This window comes from Elgaria multicarinata, chromosome 8, assembly GCF_023053635.1.
Source record: "Elgaria multicarinata webbii isolate HBS135686 ecotype San Diego chromosome 8, rElgMul1.1.pri, whole genome shotgun sequence".
NCBI classification, from domain to species: Eukaryota; Metazoa; Chordata; class Lepidosauria; order Squamata; family Anguidae; genus Elgaria; species Elgaria multicarinata.
This window is the reverse complement of record NC_086178.1, coordinates 39835860-39855507: the sequence shown is the minus strand read 5'-3', so window position 1 is coordinate 39855507 and position 19648 is coordinate 39835860. Positions and strand designations below refer to the sequence as shown.

Here is a 19648-nt window from a genome sequence, read left to right as displayed (position 1 = left end):
TCATTGGGTTGTTCAGGATGGTTAACAAGCCACACTGCATGGTTAATAAGCCACCCTACAGGAAATATCGTGGGTTCAGACAACAAGCTTAGTCATAGTTCAACAAACAATCCATGGTTTAACAACAACCCACTGAGTGTGTGTTAGCATGTTGTCTGAACCCAGCCCTTGAAGCATAACAGACCGTTTGTTCTCGGAGAATAACTCCAGGTAGTGTGTGTGGGTGTCGCGGTTTGTCCCAGTTCCTCATGGTTCCTAGCAAGGAGCCGGGACCTGCACATGGGGTGCAGAGCTCCTCAGGAGCACTGCACCTATCGGGGTGGGGTGAGTGGGGAAAATATATATTTTCTTTTAAAAAAAACACCTTACCTTTTGTGCACGAGTGCTTGTGCGCATCTTCTTTAAGAAAAAAACACAAAATGCTGGGTGTGACGCCTCTCCATCTGAGGTTGTCATGTGCTGCGTGTGAACAGAGGGGGAGATCTCACGATAAAAATATTGTGAGGTCTTCACCCCTCCGTCCCGCTAGACTGGTAGGTCTAGCTAAGGCCATGATCTCTAATCTTTCATCATTTCCACATGCAGGTCAGCCCTGGACCCTGCAGTCATCAAGTGGGGAATATGCTTGTGTATCCCAGGATGGGCTCTTTTTCTTGCATCCTTCCAACACTGCTTCATACAGCAAGTTACTTAAGTGGGGCTTGCCCAGAGTGCCTCATGGAATCTCACATGAAATTAATGGAAGTTGGAAAACATTGTGCCCCTCTTGGGAAAAGTTTCCTTAAAAATGATCGCTTACAAACACACGCATACATGCACACACACACATTTCAAATGGGCATTATTGATGTTTCCAATTCTTTGGAAGACAGATTGGACTGGTAACATTGTAAATATATGTCAGGATTTGTTTTGTTTTAATTAAAAGGCATGATAAAAAATTAGCCAGGGTTTGGGCTAATAAACAGCCTTTGTTTTAATTTAAAAATAAAGCTAAATACCCGTTCAAAACCAAATATATAAAGAGGGGGGGTTTAGCCAGCAGAAACCATTTACATTTAAACGTCTTCTTTTAGACGTCTTTTTGGAATATGGAGCACAGCAATAAATAATTTAAAAGCTTCTCTTGGTTGTTATTCTTTCCTACAATATGTTAGCATAAAATAATCTCTCATCCGTGCCATCAACCCAATCACTGTTGGACTAGACAACTGACGTAGAGAACAGAACACCCACAGTTCTATCAGAAGCCATGTAGGAGAATCTATTGTTGCAAAATATAATCAGATACATTTATATAATCAAAGAACTATGTAAACTATTTTGGGGATATTTCTTACTGCAGTGGCTGCGATTTGAGAGGCTGCAATCCAGTTTTGGTGAGCTGGATTTGAGTATTGCTTAAATAGGTCAAATTCTAGAGTCACATTTATAGGGGGGGGGGAGTATATTCCCCATCTAACCACGCACTCTTGTATAGACTTATATGTTTGCTTATTGTATCATAGTGTTATATAAATATGGGCATTCTGCTTAGACCTTGAATTAGCCAGTATTTCTGATGGTCCATAGGATAAGGATAGCATTGCATTGATTTTGTCACCTTTACCTACACACTTTCATTATCAAATAAATCCTTGGATCTCAACTGAGGCCATGGCTAGACCAGGCCTATATCCTGGGATTGTCCCAGGATCATCCCTGTGCATCCAAATGACGTATACGGGATCCTGGGAGCAGGCAGGGACGACCCCTCCATTTGCCTGGGATAATCCTTAGGTCTAGCTAAGGCCAGAGATAGAGAAGATGAGGGCAGTATCCAATGGTGACTTTTTGCAAACTCCAATAGTGCTAGTGGAAGTCTGCTGAATCTTTCTGTTTTGCAAGCAATTGCGCAAGCAGTTGTACAATGGGTTGCACAACAGGTTGAACAATGGGTGAAACACATTTGCACCACTGGCTGTAGAACCAGTTGCACAGCGCATTGCACAATGGGTGCAGGCAGTTGTGTAACCAATCAGAATGCACAACGGATTGCCCAAGCATAGTGCAAAACTGCTTGTGCAAATGGAGCTTCGGCTATTGGGCGGTATAAAAATGTAATAAATAAAATAAATAAAATAAATGTAACTGTAGTTGGATTCTTCTCTCATGCATAGTTTACAACCTAGTGTCTGCTAGCTCAAGGTCATTTGTGCTAATGGAATGGCACTGTTGGATACTGCTCTGAGTTGCATAGTATTAAATTAGCTCAATTGTGATTGTGTTGACTTCAATTGGGTGTGATTCAGGCATCTACTTGCACAACTGCAACAAGTTTTGATCAACTGATAATTATTGATAATGTGCAGCCAATTTTATTTCTATAATTTTTTAAAATGCAAAGCGTTGTTGTTGTAGTTGTTGTTTCAAAGTTGAAAGCAACCCTCCCATCTGAACCACTTGCCCCCAATAGAAAATAATATACCAGGACAGAAAACTGGTGATATGTGCTTTTGATTTCTCTTCTTAAGAGAGGGCTGATTCTGGGTGCTTTTTGCAATGTTGTGTGATATTTCCTTTCTTGTCATTTGAACAAGATAATCTCCATGCTGTTTTCTGCTTAGTCAAAGTCTTCAGAGGGTAGGATAGTCCAAACTAGGGGTGTGCACGGACCCCCCACTCCGCTTCACTTTAAGATCGGCCATTTTCGGATCGGCCCGCTCCGCCCCGCCCCGCCTGTGCCCACTCCGCTCCGCTCGGAGCTCCGGATCCAGATCGGAGCTCCGGTCCCCCCCCATACGGGGGGTTACCGGGCCCTGCCGCCATCGCCGCCCATGTGGCGACGGCGGCAGAACCCGGTAAGGAGGAGGGGGGCCTTACCTGCCTCCGTCCGTGGTCTTCCTGCAGACTTCCTGCTGGAACCACGGGCTCAATTGAAGATGCTGACGGACCGCGGATGGAGGCAGGTAAGGGAGAGGAGGGCGGGGGGGGTTACCGGGCCCTGCCGCCATCGCCGCCCATGCGGCGACGGCGGCAGAGCCCGGTAAGGGACCAAGGGGGAGGGGGGCCTTACCTGCCTCCGTCCGTGGTCCGTCACCATCTTCAATTGAGCCCGTGGTTCCACCAGGAAGTCTGGGCCGCAAGTGCGGCCCAGACTTCCTGCTGGAACCACGGGCTCAATTGGAGACGCTGACGGACCGCGGACGGAGGCAGGTAAGGGAGAGGAGGGCGGGGGGCATTACCGGGCCCTGCTGCCGTTGCCGCATGGGCGACAGCGACAGCGGCAGGGCCCGGTAAACCCCACTTACCTTTCCGGCAGAGCTCCGGATCGAGGCGAAGGATCCGCCTTCACCTCGATCCTCTCCGCCACGCTCCGCCGGCCCCCCAATCCTCTTCGCCTCCGCCTTAAGGGCAGGCGAAGCCCCCCGCTCCGCTACTGCTTCTCCAGTCCGATTAGAAGCGGAGCACATCCCTAGTCCAAACAACTGTCTTTTTTGACATATTGTTTCAAAATCTCACACAACCTTTTTGCAACACTACATTTTTTAAAAATATAGCACTAAATTGCGCAAGTGGAAATATAGGAAGGCGTGGTTTGGATGAAACCTTAGTAGTTTTGTCCAATGCCAAATTACAGCTGTAATCTTATTGATAATTTAGGTTGCCATTGAACTTAGTGGAACTGCATACAGGACCAGGCCTGGTATCAGAGATCAGCATCATCGGACACTTGTCAATGGCTCAATCCCTCCAGAGGGCCTGCTGCCCCACTCTCCTTAACTTAAGACAGTTGGGTGCCAGCCCAGCAGCAGGAAAAAAACAAAAAACACTTTTGCCATTTTAGTCCTTGCATACTGTCTCTGTGGACCAGATGGAGCATCATTCAAGTAACCCTACATCCAGGATGGGATCCAGAGGCACTGTGGGGGAATTAACATGTCAGGTGCCAGAAGCAGAATTTGCCAGCAAGACCAGTTTTCCCTACCCCCACCCCCACCTCCTGTTGCTGGCACCCATCTGATGTAAAATTGCTGCTGCCATCTGAGTATGGGAGAGCTTTTCCTCAAGTGCCCAAGCAGGCAACTTTGCTGCCTCAGATGTCTAGGGCCTAATCTACACATACAGCCCTTTAGTGAGGGAGGAGGGGTGGTTGAGAGTTTTCCTACTTCTGGGATCGGCACTCATGGGGCTCATGTCAGTGAAGTTCTCCGCATTTTCAGGAGTGTTGTTGCGGGATGATGTGTGTCCCCTGATGGTGCTTCTGCATGTAGATTGGAAGAAGTGGGCAGAGATAGGCAGATTTCATGGCTACGGGGATGGGTTTTTTTATGACTCGTCAGAGATGTGCACGAACGCAAATGCAGAGCTACACATGGGGTGGATAAGGAGTCTATCAAATGTGTGATGCAGCACAAAGATATGATTGTGTTTTTAAAAAAAACACCTTCTCACTGCCACAACACTCCGATGCACATCCAAAACTTGTGGTGAAAATGGAGGTTGTGTCCACTTCCACACACCTCCAAAACGCCTGCCCATACCCCTGATAGTGGGTTGTCTGCTCACTGAGCAAGGAACTTACACTGAACAGCAAACTTCACCAGCCGCAGACTTCGGAATTGTACCAAGATAGCTAAAAAACGCATGACAAAAGCAGTCAGCGATATTCCGGGAAAACTGAGGGGTGGAGCTAAGATCACCGTGGGAGAAGCTGTGCATCATGTAGCCCGATAGGGACAACTTTGATATTTTTCTCGAATAAATGGCTGGTGTAGACAAGGCCTAGATGTCCTACTTTCCAGAGCACAGTCCTCTATGTGAAGAGGTGTCCAGCCTTGAAGTTGCCCATCGACACTTAGAATTTGGCAGTTCTAAGCAAGATACCTGCACATACACTGAAGTCACTGAATCAGACTTTCCCACTATAGTGAGATGTAATGGGTTTCTATTTAAATTATCATCATTGTGCCTAAGTTTGCATCTATAATATAAATTAGCATATGCACATCATATCTGCTCAGCTGCTCAGGTGGGTGACTTTGCCACCAACTCTTCAGCTATCTGGCTTCCCTGTTATCTTCTTAGCCACCATTTCAGCTGCCCAAATGGGTGGCTTAGCTGCTGCCTCCTCAATTGCCACTTGGTCTTTACTTCTACAGCTGTCATCTCCACACCAATAATCCACAGCAAAAGTTTGTACAAATCTCTATTACATTTGAGACAAAAAAAATTGTTAAACATCCCCGGAACTCAGGGGAACCACATGACCTGGCTCACAAAAGCAAGCCGAGTTGGGCATGCCATGGAAACCCCCAAAAGGCTGGATTTCCTGGTGACAAACATTCCTCAATCTCTGCCACCACTCAGAGGAGCAGATCTCTCCCAACAAGGAACTCACCCAAGGAAGCTGCTGAGGGCCCTACCAAGCTGGGATGTATTGTTGCAGCAAGCATAATTAAATGGAAGTAGATTCCATTAAAGTAGGAATTACTTCTCCATAAATATAGTCAGAGAGAATTGGGGTTGTCACCTGGATTAAAAGTGAACTATTTACTTTACACAGTCGAAGTACTACTTTTGAACTGAGATTTAGCACTTTGTGTAAAATTGCAGCAAACGTCAGTAGACTAACAGGCAGGAGTTGACAGGCTCTAGGAGCACTTAGTTAAATCAGAACATTTTCATTTAGAATATACCATCCAGTAATTAAAGAGCTTGGGAAGCTGCCAACATCTTTAAAGCTAATCTTCTTTAAAGAAGCCACCCAATGACATTTCCTGAAGAATTAAAATGGTTAATATAGGTTAAACATTTTTACATCATCTGTCAGAATCCTGCAGAACTATTTGTAATTTAGTATAAATAAACAAAACAGGTAACAAAGATCCCATGTTAGAACCTAATTACTTTCAACCTTTCAGCCCCGCTAACCCCATGCATGCATGCCTCCAGTGTGATCATTTGAAAACACATATGTAAAGTGGAAATGGAAGCTCCTGTTTCAGGTATTGTGCTTGTCCAGCAACACTGAGCTCCATCACACCTAGGAAGAAACGCTGGCTACCATCACTTCTCCGTCATCACTCAGTTACTTCCTGTTTGAAAACAGGAAGTAAACAAGGAGCACAAGGCCCATTCAGTAGGACATTGTAATCATGCTGCTTCTCCCACACACAGCAGGAGAGAGTAGCAATCAGACTTTTTCTGGTTTTTCTTGCAGTGCAAGGAAGGCCAGAAGGGGCGGAAGGTGTGAGAGAGGCAGACGACGTCATGTGAGGGACCTCCAAGAAATCTGTGAGTGCTCAGTAACAAGCGTGCAATAAAACGCTCGTCAGATGGAGCTCACTGTGAGTGGCTGACCTGCAGGGGCATTGAGTGAGCAGCAGATCTGAGAGTCTTTAGTCAATGCAGGTATGTAACAGTAACTTCACTCCTGCTCTGAAGCACAACTGTCAAGTAAGGAGGTGAGGCTTCCATGCAGGGAGGTCAGTATCATGGAGGAAGAGCCTCTTTCTCCTGGAGTTCAGATGTTTCCTATTTCCTATAGCCATATGCATTATCTGTCTTACATTCCAATGACTGATATCCTACCTGGAATGTATAGGAAAACCAACCTGACAAATAGCATTGAGATTCAAACAGAATGCTGATGCTTTTCCCATTGAAAGGATTGAAACCATCATGTGCTAAAGGGGTGAATCTTGGGGAAACATTGTTAGACCCATTTAGTAGGATTGTGCACAGCCTCCCTGATTCAACTCGAAGGCTGATTCATAGCTTTCAAATCAGTCCTGATTTGACTCGGGGAGGGTCCAGTTTGGATTCAGTTCCAAATTTAAAGCCAGCTGGCTTTTGCAGTTTCCTGGGCACTCACAGGTGCCTGGTAATGTGGGGTGTGATAGGACTTCTCTCCCCTCCTGCCTGCTGTAGCCTACAACAGTAGATCTATGGCAGGCCAGAGTGGCTCTCATGGAATGCCTGGCCATTGGGCTGAATCAGCTTGAAATCCTTTGGCTGCTTTGAGCCAAGGTGGCCCAATCCGGTCCCAAACCGGATTTTGGCTGAGGCAGGCCAAATTAGCCTGCTTCGACACAGATTTTGGGTTCAGGACCGAGGCAAATGATAGCCCTATTATTCAGGCCTGATTAAAAGTGGTGAAACTCACCTGGTGAGCAGGAAGAAGGCCATGCTGAGTTGTCCCATCCCCAACATCACATTGTGATGAAACTCCTCCCATAGGCATCCATACATGCAGCACAAAATGCCTGCGTACAACTGATCCCTGATCACTTTGCTTTATGTGCAAAGGCCTCCTCACTGCAGGCATTTTGCCCTGTATGTGTGGATGCCTGTGGGGGAACTTTGGTATGATATGGTGTCAGCCCCATGGCTAATCGGCGTGGACTTGTTCCTGCTTGTGTGGTGAGTTTCACCACTTTTAATCATACTTGAACAGGGCTATTATTGCACCAACACACACAAGACAATACAGTTAAGCTCAAATGCTTATAATTGAGGGGCCCTGTGCACAAATATGTACATGTAGCCCAAAGTTATTGCTCAACAGAGCCCTCCCTAGTATATAATCTATAATTTATTGTGGGAACAAGTCATTTTTAATAAGAAATAAGGCTGATTTTGTCAGCACTTATTGATGCATTCATAATTCAAGCTCCTATTACCTACAGCATTAGGTATTAACAGGTCATTTGAATTAGGGTTTGAAGGACTCTATTCTCTACTCTTCTGAAAGCTTTGATTCTATTCTAATTGTATTTAGTGGAATGCAATTAAAAGTAGATAATAAAATCTATTGTAATACAGTTTGAGCCACACAGTATCTTAATAAGTTTCTCTATCAGCTTATCAGAACAAAGAGAAATAGACACTGAAATATAGGGGAGGAAACCTGATGCTGATATGTGTAAAACCTAAATTCCAGAGGAGGTACCATTTTCAGATGATAGCCGCTTCCATCAATCTTAGCTCATTTCATAAAGATTCCCCCTCCTCCACTGTTGTTGTCAATGTTTCCTCGTAGAATTCCAGGGCATCATGTGTTGTTATTCTCTGCAAAATTGTGTCATCATTAGGTTTTCACTGAACTATATATTTTGCTTAGCATGATCAGAGTTATGAATAGAAGACTGATGCCAACCATGCAAGTTAAATAAGAAACATCATTTAAATCCAAACATTGTAATATGGTTAACACACACACACACACACACACACACTTTTAAAAATAAATAAATAAATAAATGTTCATGTTAATAGTAGTCATGTCTAATTAGGGAATGGATGTAGCTCAGTGGTAGAGTACATACTTTGTATGCAGAGGGACCCAGAGCCAACCTGTACCTACAGGAAGGACTGTGAAAGACTCCTACCTGAGACCCTAGAATGAGGCAACCAGTCAATCTGGTCCAGTAAATCTAGACAATGCTGAGGTATATGGACCAATGGTCTGAAGGCATCTTCATGTTTCCTAGTGAAGTGCCTCACTATTGAGCAATCTATCTGTCCATCATCTATCTATAAATCTATCTGTCTGTCTGTCAATCTAATCTAATCTAATCTATCATATCTATCTATATATCTATCAATCATCTATGGCCATTTAGAAGTTCTGCCTGCTTCAGTAAGAACACATTTTCCATTGAGTTAGAGTTGGCTACACTTGCCCATCTAAAAAACATCCTGTGGTTAACTAAAGAAAGGTGGTATAATAGAATACAGGGGTACGTGTAATATAAATATAAATGACAGCTCCCATTTCATGTTTGCTGACCTACAAGAAGTCTTGCTGTGGCCTCAAATACTTATTAACTCAGTGTGAGGTTAAATGTGTCTGTAGTCAGTAATAATAAACAACTTCTTGAAATGCCGAAAAGTTGGATAAAGGCTCAAAGCTTTGAAGATGATCAGGAGATACCTTCAAGAGGAAACTCAGGCAGAATAAGAAATTATTTTATTTATTTATTACACTTTTATACTGGCCTTCAGCTGAAGCTCTCTGGGCAGTGCACAATTAAAAAACATGAAACAAGTGTAGATAAATTTAAAAAACCCATTAATATTAAAAACCAGGGAAAGCCTGTGTAAAAAAAAAGGTATGTTTTTAGGAGGCATTTCAAATATGTTAAGTTTTCTGCCTCCCAAACCACACATGGCAGGGTTTTCCAGAGGGTGGGTGCTACCACAGAGAAGGCCTGCCACTGAGGTTCTTCATGACGGCATTTCATTTATTTCAGAATGACCAGTAGGACCTCCTCTGAAGATCATAGTTGTCATTTGGGTGTATATAAGGGAAGCCGGTCTGCTAGGTATGCTGCTCCCAAGCGCTTTGTAGGATAACAATATAACCTGGTATGTGGCTTGGTAGCTATCAGGCAGCCAATGCAGTTCTTTTAATACAAATTTTATTTGTGCAGAGCCAGGTGTCCCTGTGAGCACCCTAGCTGCTGTGTTCTGCACTAGCTGCAGCTTCTGAACCACACACGGGCTGCCCCACATAGAGCACAGTACAATAGTAATGTGAGGTTACCAGTGCATTAAGGACCATGGCTAGGCTATCCCTATCCAAGAATGGGTGTAGCAGGTGGACCAACTGAAGTTAATAATGGGCACTCTGGACCACCAAGCTCACCTGGGCCTCCAGTAACAGAGATGGATCTAGGAGCACCCCCCCCCCAAACTACAGACAGGAACTCCTGCTCCTTCAGAGGGAGACTGTTCAGGCAAACACCCCAATTCTTGGACCTGAGACCCACCAACCCTTATCAGGATTCAGCTTCAGTTCGTTGGCCCTCATCCAAGCCATAACTGTATCTGAGCATTGGTTCAGAATGTGCACAGCCTCTCCTGATTCAGATGTTACAGAGAAATAGAGCTGGGTGTCATCAGCATACTGGTGATACCTTGCCCCACATCTCTTGATGACTGCTCCCAACAGCTGCATATATTAAATAACATTGGGGAAAGGAGGGTGTCTTTTGGCACCCCACAGTTCAACTGCTATGGGGCAGAAGTACAGTCCCCTAATGCTATTCTCTTGTACTGATCCACAAGTATGAGCTGAACCACTGTGGAACAGTGCCTCCAACCCCCAACTCATGGAGGCATTCCAGGAGGATACTGTGGTTACACTTAAAAGGATTTCCAAGAATACAATATTTACAGCAGCCTTCCTGAACCTCATGCCCACCAGATGTTTTGAACTTCATCTCCCATCAGCCCCAGACAGCATGGCTAGCAGTTGGGAATGCTGAGATGGCACCAGGTTAGGGAAGGCAGATGTACAGTGCCTCTTGTTGTATATTGAACAAAATACTGTTCACCGATTGTCCTCCTCCACCATTGCTAGACTCATGTCATTAGTTGAAGGAAAGGCACTTTTCAAATGTACAAGTGCATTCATATGTCATCGTCTGTATAGCTCTTCAGTTCAGATGCAGCTCTTGAGTCAACAAAGGCTACACATTTTTCAGCTACTGACACACTCTTCAAGATGCCAACAGACCACTGGCAATCCATTGAGGGGGTAAGGGAAACATCTGACATGCAGGAGGGAGGATTAACTTAATTTATTCTTTATATATGGGGTGCTTAATAGTAAAAAAAAGAAAAGAAAAAAGAAAATAAATTCTAACCACAAATTAATATTTTTCAAAATCAAAATTAATTTCCCCTTCTGTGGTATAGGTCCAAGGTAACCCTTTTCCCATTTATTTCAGAGACAATATGCTTAGGATGGAAGCTTTTACTGTGAAATATATCATTATTTTTCTTTCAAAGATCTTAATGTATGGGACACAATTCGCCCACCTAGAAATATAATTTGCCCCTTCTGTGAACCCCAGCTGTAATCCTGGGCATCTCCTCGGAGTAAGCCCAACAGAACTCAATGGACTTCAGAGTAATCTTGCATAAGATTGTCTTGTGAGTGTATGGTCATTACTTTTAGAATTTAGAATTTGAATGCACCAGTTTGGGCAGAATGTATGTCCACCCAACATCGGTTGGTATGTGTGTATAATACATAATTAGAGAATTTAAAGACAAAAAGCATACACATGAAATCAAAATTAAAAACCCCAAACACACTGCCCCCAAGCATTTTAGGATTGTGAAAGATACCTTGCGATTTCTGTTCTGATGTATCGTCTGCAATCTATTGGAGTCAGGACATTTTTAAAAAGAAATACATAGGGACCCATTTCAACTCTACTACATGTATGTAAAAGCAATTCAGATAATCCAAACAATATCTATCAAGCTTCTGAAGGGAAGATGTGAGCTAAAGATAATGGACTAAACCTGAATGACTCTTCCCCATCCTGAATCATGGCCCTGCTTGGTGTGTTGGAATAGGGAATCTGGCTGCAGATTGGGGCACAAAGCAACATTTGCAAGTATGATTGCTAGCTGGATCAGGCTGATGAAGTTAAGATACCTACACACACACACACACACACACACACACAAGACCTACTTCCATCACAGCTAGTGTCAGATTTTGGGGTTGTATACAGCTAAGTCCCCACTGCCACCGCCACCACCTTCAGAAATATCTTTTGCAAAAATCTCAGTAAATGGTCTTTGCTCTTTCTTGATTTCTTATTAATTGTCATATTTGGGATTGAGGATTTCCATCCAGGTTGCTTTAGCTGGGTTGGATGAATTATCCAGAACTGGGCTTTCTCTCTCTTTCTCTCTCTCTCTCTCTCTCTCTCTCAGCTTTGTAATATTTATAACATGGCTGGCTTGCGCAAGTCCTCAGAAACTCTTGCTTCTTCTGCACTTCTTCTGAAGTCAACTTGCTCATAGAATATCATGTTGTCGGTGGCACAAACTGAACTCTAGCAGCTATGGGATAGATGGATGAGCCTGACTTGAAACACAGGTTAGGTCTAGTTCTGGCTTCCTCAACCTGGTGCCCTCCAGATGTTTTGGACTTTAACTCTCATCAGCCCCAGCTAGCATTGCCATTACACCAGATCGTGAAAGAATGGGCTAGGTGGACTGAAGGTCTTTCCCCTTTCATTGAATCAGTAAACAGAAACTAAATATTTCTTTGAAGAGGTGAACTTGGCAGGAGAGCATGAAACGGTGAGGCAATTCCCCTCACCCCGAAACATTCCTCCTGTCAGAAGATGCCTTCCCCAGCGCCTCTCTGCCCTACAAATCACATCATTATCTGGATATTCATTCCAAGTAGGAGGGGGGGTGTCTGTTCTCATGCAGCGGGAGCAGGTGGTGGGAGGTTGTTTTGATGAGGTTAAAAAGCTCCTCCTACCTTTCCCCAAGCAGCAGCCCTCATCTGCGTCAGCAGTAATTGTGAGCCTCGCACGGCTTTTACGGTGAGGGGCGAGTGCAAACGATACATCAATATGAGGTCTCAAACGGAGACTTAGATGTTCCCTCTAAGTGGCTGCTCATTTCCTGGAGCCATAACATGGGCTAAAGGTTAACTTGCCCATTCTCTGTGGAGGAACAATTTGGAGGGGTGGTGCTGCGTGTGCGCGCGGGTGTGCGTTTGTGAGAGTGGGTGGGGGGGAAGAATGGAACCGTGCCGTCTCCTTTCCTGTCCTACCTAGAGAGGCTGAACGGGTTCGGATTGCGCACCCGCCCAACCCGGATTATTTTGCTAATCAGACTTCAGCACCGCGAAGATAAAAGGGAGAGGATCTGTTGCCTAGATAGGAGGGCTTTAATGAGCAGCTGCGCCCCTGGGGACAGCTCGCCAAAGTCTACGGCTGCTGCTGCTGCTCCTTTCCGGTCTCTTGCCATTTCTTCACTTGTTCCTTCGCCTCCTTCCCGCCCCCTCCCCAAATGGGCCTAAGGAAAGCCAGCGGGAACTGTCCAAGGTGCTAGAATGCTGGCTGGTTGGCGGCTGGACGCGAGCGGATTGCAGGGAAAGCGGAGTCCCAGATTACTGCTGGTAGCCGAAGGTAGGCTGGCTCTTTGTTTGAGAATCCCTGATTAATCAACAACAGCATCAACAGAGAGGGAGACGGAGCCTGCCTGTAGTCTTGGGGGGGAGAGAGTGAGAGAGACCGTTTCAAACCTTCCGTGTCTAGGTGGCCATGCGAGAGCGAGAGCGGGAGCATCTTTTTCTGCTGCAAGAAGCCATTGGGCTAGGATGTTTTCTATCCCTTCTTTTCCTTTCTCTTGGTCTCCACAGCAGCCACCCCAATGAGGCACCTTAGCCACCTCTCTGCCGTCGCAAATGTTGCTGCCGTGATCTTCTTCTGCGTGGCGAACTGGGCAGAAAAACCCTCCCGTTTCTTTCCCATTGGACTTCAAAGCAGGGCGCCCTTGGTGCCCCCTTAGGCGTCCTTTCTCTCAATGTGGATTTAAGATGCTAGGTCCTATCTTTTCCCCCACACCGCTGTATTTTTTTGTAAGTCAAACTTCGAAAGGCTATTTTTAATTCTTCACGGGCGAGAAGGTCTGTCGTTTGAATACAGCAGCGACACACTGACTTTGAGAGATGCAGAATGCTACAATCTGGATATCTTTGCCAAGAAGATCTCAAGCACTTTAATTGAAGAAGAAGACAAAACTGAGCCAATCTACAAAATCTGTTCCGTATGGTGCTGAAATATCCCTTCAGACTGCACTGAGATAAACCACGGGAAAGGGCTTTTAACAGACAAAGTCACCTTTAATTATTGCACTTAGCAGTCCTCCGAGGACTTTAATCTTGGTACGTACATGCTATTTTTATTTTATTTTTTTAAAAAAGCATTTTCCCAGGCATGTTAATGAAATAACAATGCTTATCAGAGAAGTGTATTTGCAGACATGGAATGATTTGCAACCCAGAAATATCTAATGAAGAACTTTGCCTGTTTTGGAAATCTTAATGAAACCGCAGCTAAACCAAACAACACTGTAATGTATTTGAGATTATTTTATGTTCTTCTACACATTAGGCTGTCTGATAATAAGAACATTTGGTGGGTGGAATTTTCCTTTGTAAAAGAAATGCTAAATTATTAAAAGGTTGCTTGCTATTTTTTTCTGACATATTACTTGATATAATACATAACAGCTGTGTTAGTTACTTATTAGACATGCCACACCATAAATATTTCACAACATTTTAAGCATGTTTCTCTTAACCCAAAGATCTCCACTTTCTCTCCCCTCCACACACACCTTTACAAAAAGGGAAAATATATACTTAATCAAAAGGCTTTTAAGTCTTTCCTCTGAGTTAAAACACAAATTTTGCCAATACTGTTGGGATAAATTTAACCCCCCCCCCAATATAGGTATACCTGGATGTTAGGTATCCAACTACGTGTTACTTCCTTGTTAGGAAATTGTGTATTCAGGATCAAAACACGTATGTAAGGGCTTCATGACAAAAGTGGCTTCTTATTAACAAGTAAACAACAACAACAATGACAGTACTTTACATTATGGAAGCTTTAAGGAGTTCAACCACCTGTCCATTGTGCAAAATGTCAAATTCACAGGGTTTGTGATGACACACACAAAAAGACTTTAGATAAATACAACTCTATAGAAGTGTGGCTTCCTTTCTAGATGTGCAAGGCGTGTTTCTCATTTTTCTGAAAGAGGCCCTGTTAACCTTTTCATGTGATTGGTGACTCCATTTACAATTGGCAAAACTAATTTTGTTTACAGCAAGGGTAGGCAACAACAGTTATAGAAAGTTTGTGGAAAGTCTGGTCTTGTATGGGAATGTTAGGAGAGTTGATGTGAGCAGACTTTGCTCTAGATTTAACATTACGTACAACTTTAGTGCAATGCACGTGAACACCTATAGCTTGCTTCCCAGCAGGTGGACCATGTGGAATTGGAAGACATTTCCTTTTTAAAAAATAAAGTCCAGTTAAAAAGTAACAAGGCAGGAGCCAGACGTAATATGAGAGCTTCATTGACAATGTGCCTATCAGAGAAATAATGTGTCTTCTAAAAGCCATTTCATAAAAGGCATCAACTCTGAATGGGGGAAGGGGGGAGGAACCCAGTGTCTAATACACCAGTGCCATTAGGTCTTTAACAGTGGTGCTGTAGTCAGCAGTCTGCTAGAAATGGGATGTGGCCCAGCCTCATTGCACTTTACTGTCTTGTAAGCAATTCAAACAGCACACAATGAAAGGGGAGCCCAGCCACTACAACTGTGGTTAAAATATTACACTTTTGATGAGCTCATTGTTACGCTAGCAAATGCATGCACTGAGGAGTGAGCATATAAATAGAGAGAGAGAGAGAGGCAGAGGGAGGGAGGGAGAGAGAGAGATGAGATAGAACTAGGATATGCACATCAACTCCTGTGAGCTTGGAATCATACCACACGATGAACTACATGGCTGTGACCCTTTACATTCTTCTATCTAACTGAAAAGAAAAGAACTGGTGCTTTAAGATCTGATCAATAACCATTAAACCAAAAGGAAATATATTCCAATAATATATTCCAATAGGAATGTATACCCATCAAACCAAACGGAATGTGTTATTTATAACAGTGCAATGTAGAAGGCACCCGTTGCCTTTATATTAGCAACCTGTTCCACCCTATGCCCACATTTTGTTTACCCTACACCACAGCATTTCATACAACTCAAATCACACATGCAAATTGCAGAGTGGTAGATGCTTGAAATGTAACCAGTGTAGTGACAGCTGGATATGGCAAGCGCTGTGGGTAGAGATTTCATGTATCATGTGATCTTTATGGGGTTTTCATTGCATATATATGATGATGATGATGATGTATCATCATCATGGGAACTGTCACTATTTTAGAATGCAGCCAAGCAGGGGGCTCTTTTCACACAACAGTGGTCTGATGCACACACTGATTTTACACCCCTGAAAGGACTTTGCCATGCTCTTCAATGGAGAAGAAGTTCTCCATCCCTCTGCTTATGCAAATTTTTTCCTGCCATGGAAGAATTTTCTCTGCCGACCCAAGAATGGGGAAGCCTGGACACATGGGAACTTTTAATCTAATTATACACACATGCAGCATCAGGCTAGGGTGACCATATGAAAAGGAGGACAGGGCTCCTGTATCTTTAACAGTTGTAATGAAAAGGGAATTTCAGCAGATGTTATTTGTATATATGGAGAACCTGGTGAAATTTCCTCTTCATCACAACAGTTAAAGCTGCAGGTGCCCTGCCCTCTTTTAAATCTGGTCACTTTAGTATAGCTCCTGCAGCTTTAACTGTTGTGATGAAGAGGGAATTTCACCAGGTTCTCCATACATATACAAATGACACCTGCTGAAATTCCCTATGCAACTGTTAAAGATACAGGAGCCCTGTCCTCCTTTTCATATGGTCACTCTACATCAAGCACACATGCATCATCATCCATAATCCCAGTCAGATAATCTGCAAAAAAGCCTAGCCATCTATTTGAGGAAAGAGGTTAGAAGAGGAATAATTTCAGCCCCCTGTTTTCCCTCTCAGCCCATGATCAGCATAAGGGATTGCTGATGAAGCAATGGGCCACTTCTCTTTCATTCCACTGTTGGATGAGATCAGGAACCACACACATAGAGCACCTCTTTACACATCTAAGTAGGCATGATTCTGTCTGGATCAGGGCATTGGGGTTTAGTGGCAGTACCTTCATCGTGTGGGTTTTTACTTTACTCAGTGGTCTTTACATCTGCATTCTTCCATGTCTTCAACCTAGCAAGTCAGCACTTTTTTTAAAAAAAGAAGTCAGAAATGCTTGATTGCCTCATTGCTGGATTGAAAACTCAAATCAATTATTTATCCTCATTTACAGAAATTGCATGTGAATTGTTATATAATAATATTTCATTTAGTCATGGGAGCGCACTCACAGGGGGAAAAATGATGAGTCGGTGAACTGCTTGACCTTGCCATAAACTGGCAGGAAGAGTCAAAGTTAAAAATAACATGTTCTCCAGTGAACTCCATTTCGTCCCTGCTGACAGCTGATTGCAGGGGCTGATTTGAAGGAATTTCTTCCTATCCTGCAACTGCATCTTGACTCTAGCTGAAAGATGAAGAGAAAATGGGGAGAATTTTAAACCATGCTTTGCTTTAGAGGAAGTGATGACCTTCCTAGCCTACACAAACTGCTGACTTGTTGCAGCCTATCTTTTCATTCTGCCTTATACTTCGACTCTAAACTCTTAAACCATATATACCAGTGCTGACGAGGTGGCTGGGTACCAACCACTCTGTTGAACAGCAAATTCAGGTGGTGAGTGCCACCAGTATCAAAACCAAGGCTGGGCTCCTGATTGGAACCTGAGGTTTGTAACAGGAAAATGCTCCCCTCAAGTTGCAGAAAACCTTTAAAACAACCCATTTGGGTGTGAACATGCTCAGTAGTATATGCGGGGGAAGCCCACCATGGGGCTTCCCCCGCATATAGACAGCCCCAGAGAGAGAAAGAGAGATGAAAAAATAGATAAATGAACCTCAATTAGTTGATTGTAGCTAGGTAATAACATCAGTGTAAAGGCATTTAAAAAAAGTTTTCGCCTGAAGGCACTTCCTTAACTTGCGGGAGTTGCTAGTTTCACTCTACCTGTAGTTCCCTATGTCCTCTGATAAATCCCTCCAAAGAGTTCCCATACTTATGGAGCCAGTTTTGGGAGAGGGGCACAGAGGGTTGAAGATGGGGAACTGAACAAAACAAAACAAAACAAAACAAAAACTCTGAATGAGCAGAATTCCCTTCCGCTAGTGCAGAGTAATCTTTCAGTCAAAGATCATGCCTTTACTCTTGCAAATTCTGGGAGGGATATGAATGCCATTTGTTTTGTTGACATTATAACATCACAGAATTTGTTCACTCATCCACACCGCATAACTGCTCCACTATAAACATGAGGCTGCATATTGAGGTTATACATTCTTCCCCAAGTGCTTAAAACCAATGATGATTATAATGAATGAATACTTTTCACATTTTATTTATTATTTATTACATTTATATACCACCCCACAGCCAAAGCTCTCTGGGTGGTTCACAAAAGTTAAAAGAGTAAACATTACAAAGTATACAAAATTTAAAAACCATCAGAAACATACAAACAACAGTATAAAAACATCAGTATCCATTTAAAAAACAGCAGTTCTGGGGTCAATTAGAAAACAAACTTAGCATTGTTAAATGCTGTTAAATGCCTGGGAGAAGAGAAAAGTCTTGACCTGGAACTAAAAGTTAACAGTGTTGGTGCCAGGCAAGCCTCATTGAGGAGATCATTCCACAGTCGGGGGGCCACCACCGAAAAGGCCTTCTCCCTTGTTGCCATCCTCCAAGCTTCCCTCTGAGTAGGCACTTGGAGGAAGACCTTAGATGTTGAACGCAGTGTATGGGTAGTTTCATGTCGGGAGAGGTGTTCCATTAGGTATTGTTGTCCCAACCCATGAGCATATATATCATCACTACATTCCCTTTGGGGCTTATCAAGATGGTTCTGAGCTCTTCTTCCTGAAAAGGCAACTCTTCTGGGTTGTCTTTTCTAATCAGGAGAGTGTTTAGAAGTGCATACCTGTTGGAGTAAAAATGTTAGAGTAAAGATGACACAATAAACCTGAAGGCACATATGGATCTGGTTTGAATACTTCACTGGATAGCAGCCACAGACATAAGAGTGTAGGAGGAGACAGCATCCTTAATTGGATTTTGCTTAATTAGATGCTATGCAGGATCCAAGACTGCTGGGACAATGAAATACAATGGCTGATCCCCCATTCTTGAAAATATAAAATCCAAGAGTTATCCACATCTCTCTCCTCCAGCCTTAAATGAAACCAAGTTTGAAAATGTTGATATCTTTCAGACATATTTCTTTCATACTGAGCTAAATGTTACTGGAAATGATTTACTTGTATGGACTTCATTTTCTTCCTTTTGTCAACCCACAGGAAGTATTTTCCTCTGTTTATTGTCTCCCACAAGATGATGAGTTCTAATCAGGAGGAGGTCACTTTGGGCACTTTTCTCCAGTATATTGAAGACATGGGCATGAAGGCTTATGATCGCTTGGTTATACAGAATGCGTCTGACATTGCTCGAGAGAATGATCGCATGAGGAATGAAACGAACCTGGCTTACTTGAAAGAAAAGAACGAAAAGCGCCGGAAACAAGAAGAAGCAATAAAACGGTTAGTATCAAAGCTTTTGTTTTTTCAAAGCAGAAATGATTGGCCAAGGGTAAATAGGCCTGTTAAAAACCTGCTGCAGAAATATAGTCTGGAAGGTTGGTTAGACAGTAAAATAGCAAGTCTTCACTTTGAGAGGGTTTTGATGGAGATTTCAATGAACTGGGGCTGGGTTGGGAGGTAGACCAATGATGTGGGTGGCTTAATGAAATTGCCTTAGCTCCATTAGCATATAGTGACTAGTGATGCTGCAGCTAATGTACAAACAGAGCAGCAAGAAAGGTACTAGGACTGGCCGTTTTGAACATATCAGTCCAGTGCTGTTTCAACTGCACTGACTGCCAGTCAGTTTCCAAGCCTAGTTCAAAGTATTTAATACCCTAAACAGATTAGGACCAGAAGGAGCATCTTCTCCCATATGTTCCTGCCCGTTTGCTTAAGATAGTCTTCAGATGCTCTTCTCTGGGTGTTTCTGCCCACAATGGTGCAAAGGATAAGAGCCTTCTCTGTAGTGATCCCCTGCC

General features: G+C 43.5%; 1 protein-coding gene across 1 annotated transcript in view; it reads left to right on the top strand.

Moving 5' to 3' along the window:
* Positions 1-12547: 12547 nt before the first annotated feature.
* The window catches only part of NYAP2 (neuronal tyrosine-phosphorylated phosphoinositide-3-kinase adaptor 2), a 196950-nt gene continuing 189849 nt past the window's right edge, over positions 12548-19648 (top strand). Inside the window, exons 1-2 of the mRNA XM_063131493.1 lie at positions 12548-13693; positions 18888-19127. Of these exons, the coding sequence (XP_062987563.1) occupies positions 18922-19127 (206 nt within the window). The 5' untranslated portion in view covers positions 12548-13693; positions 18888-18921. The remainder of the gene's footprint in view (positions 13694-18887; positions 19128-19648) is intronic.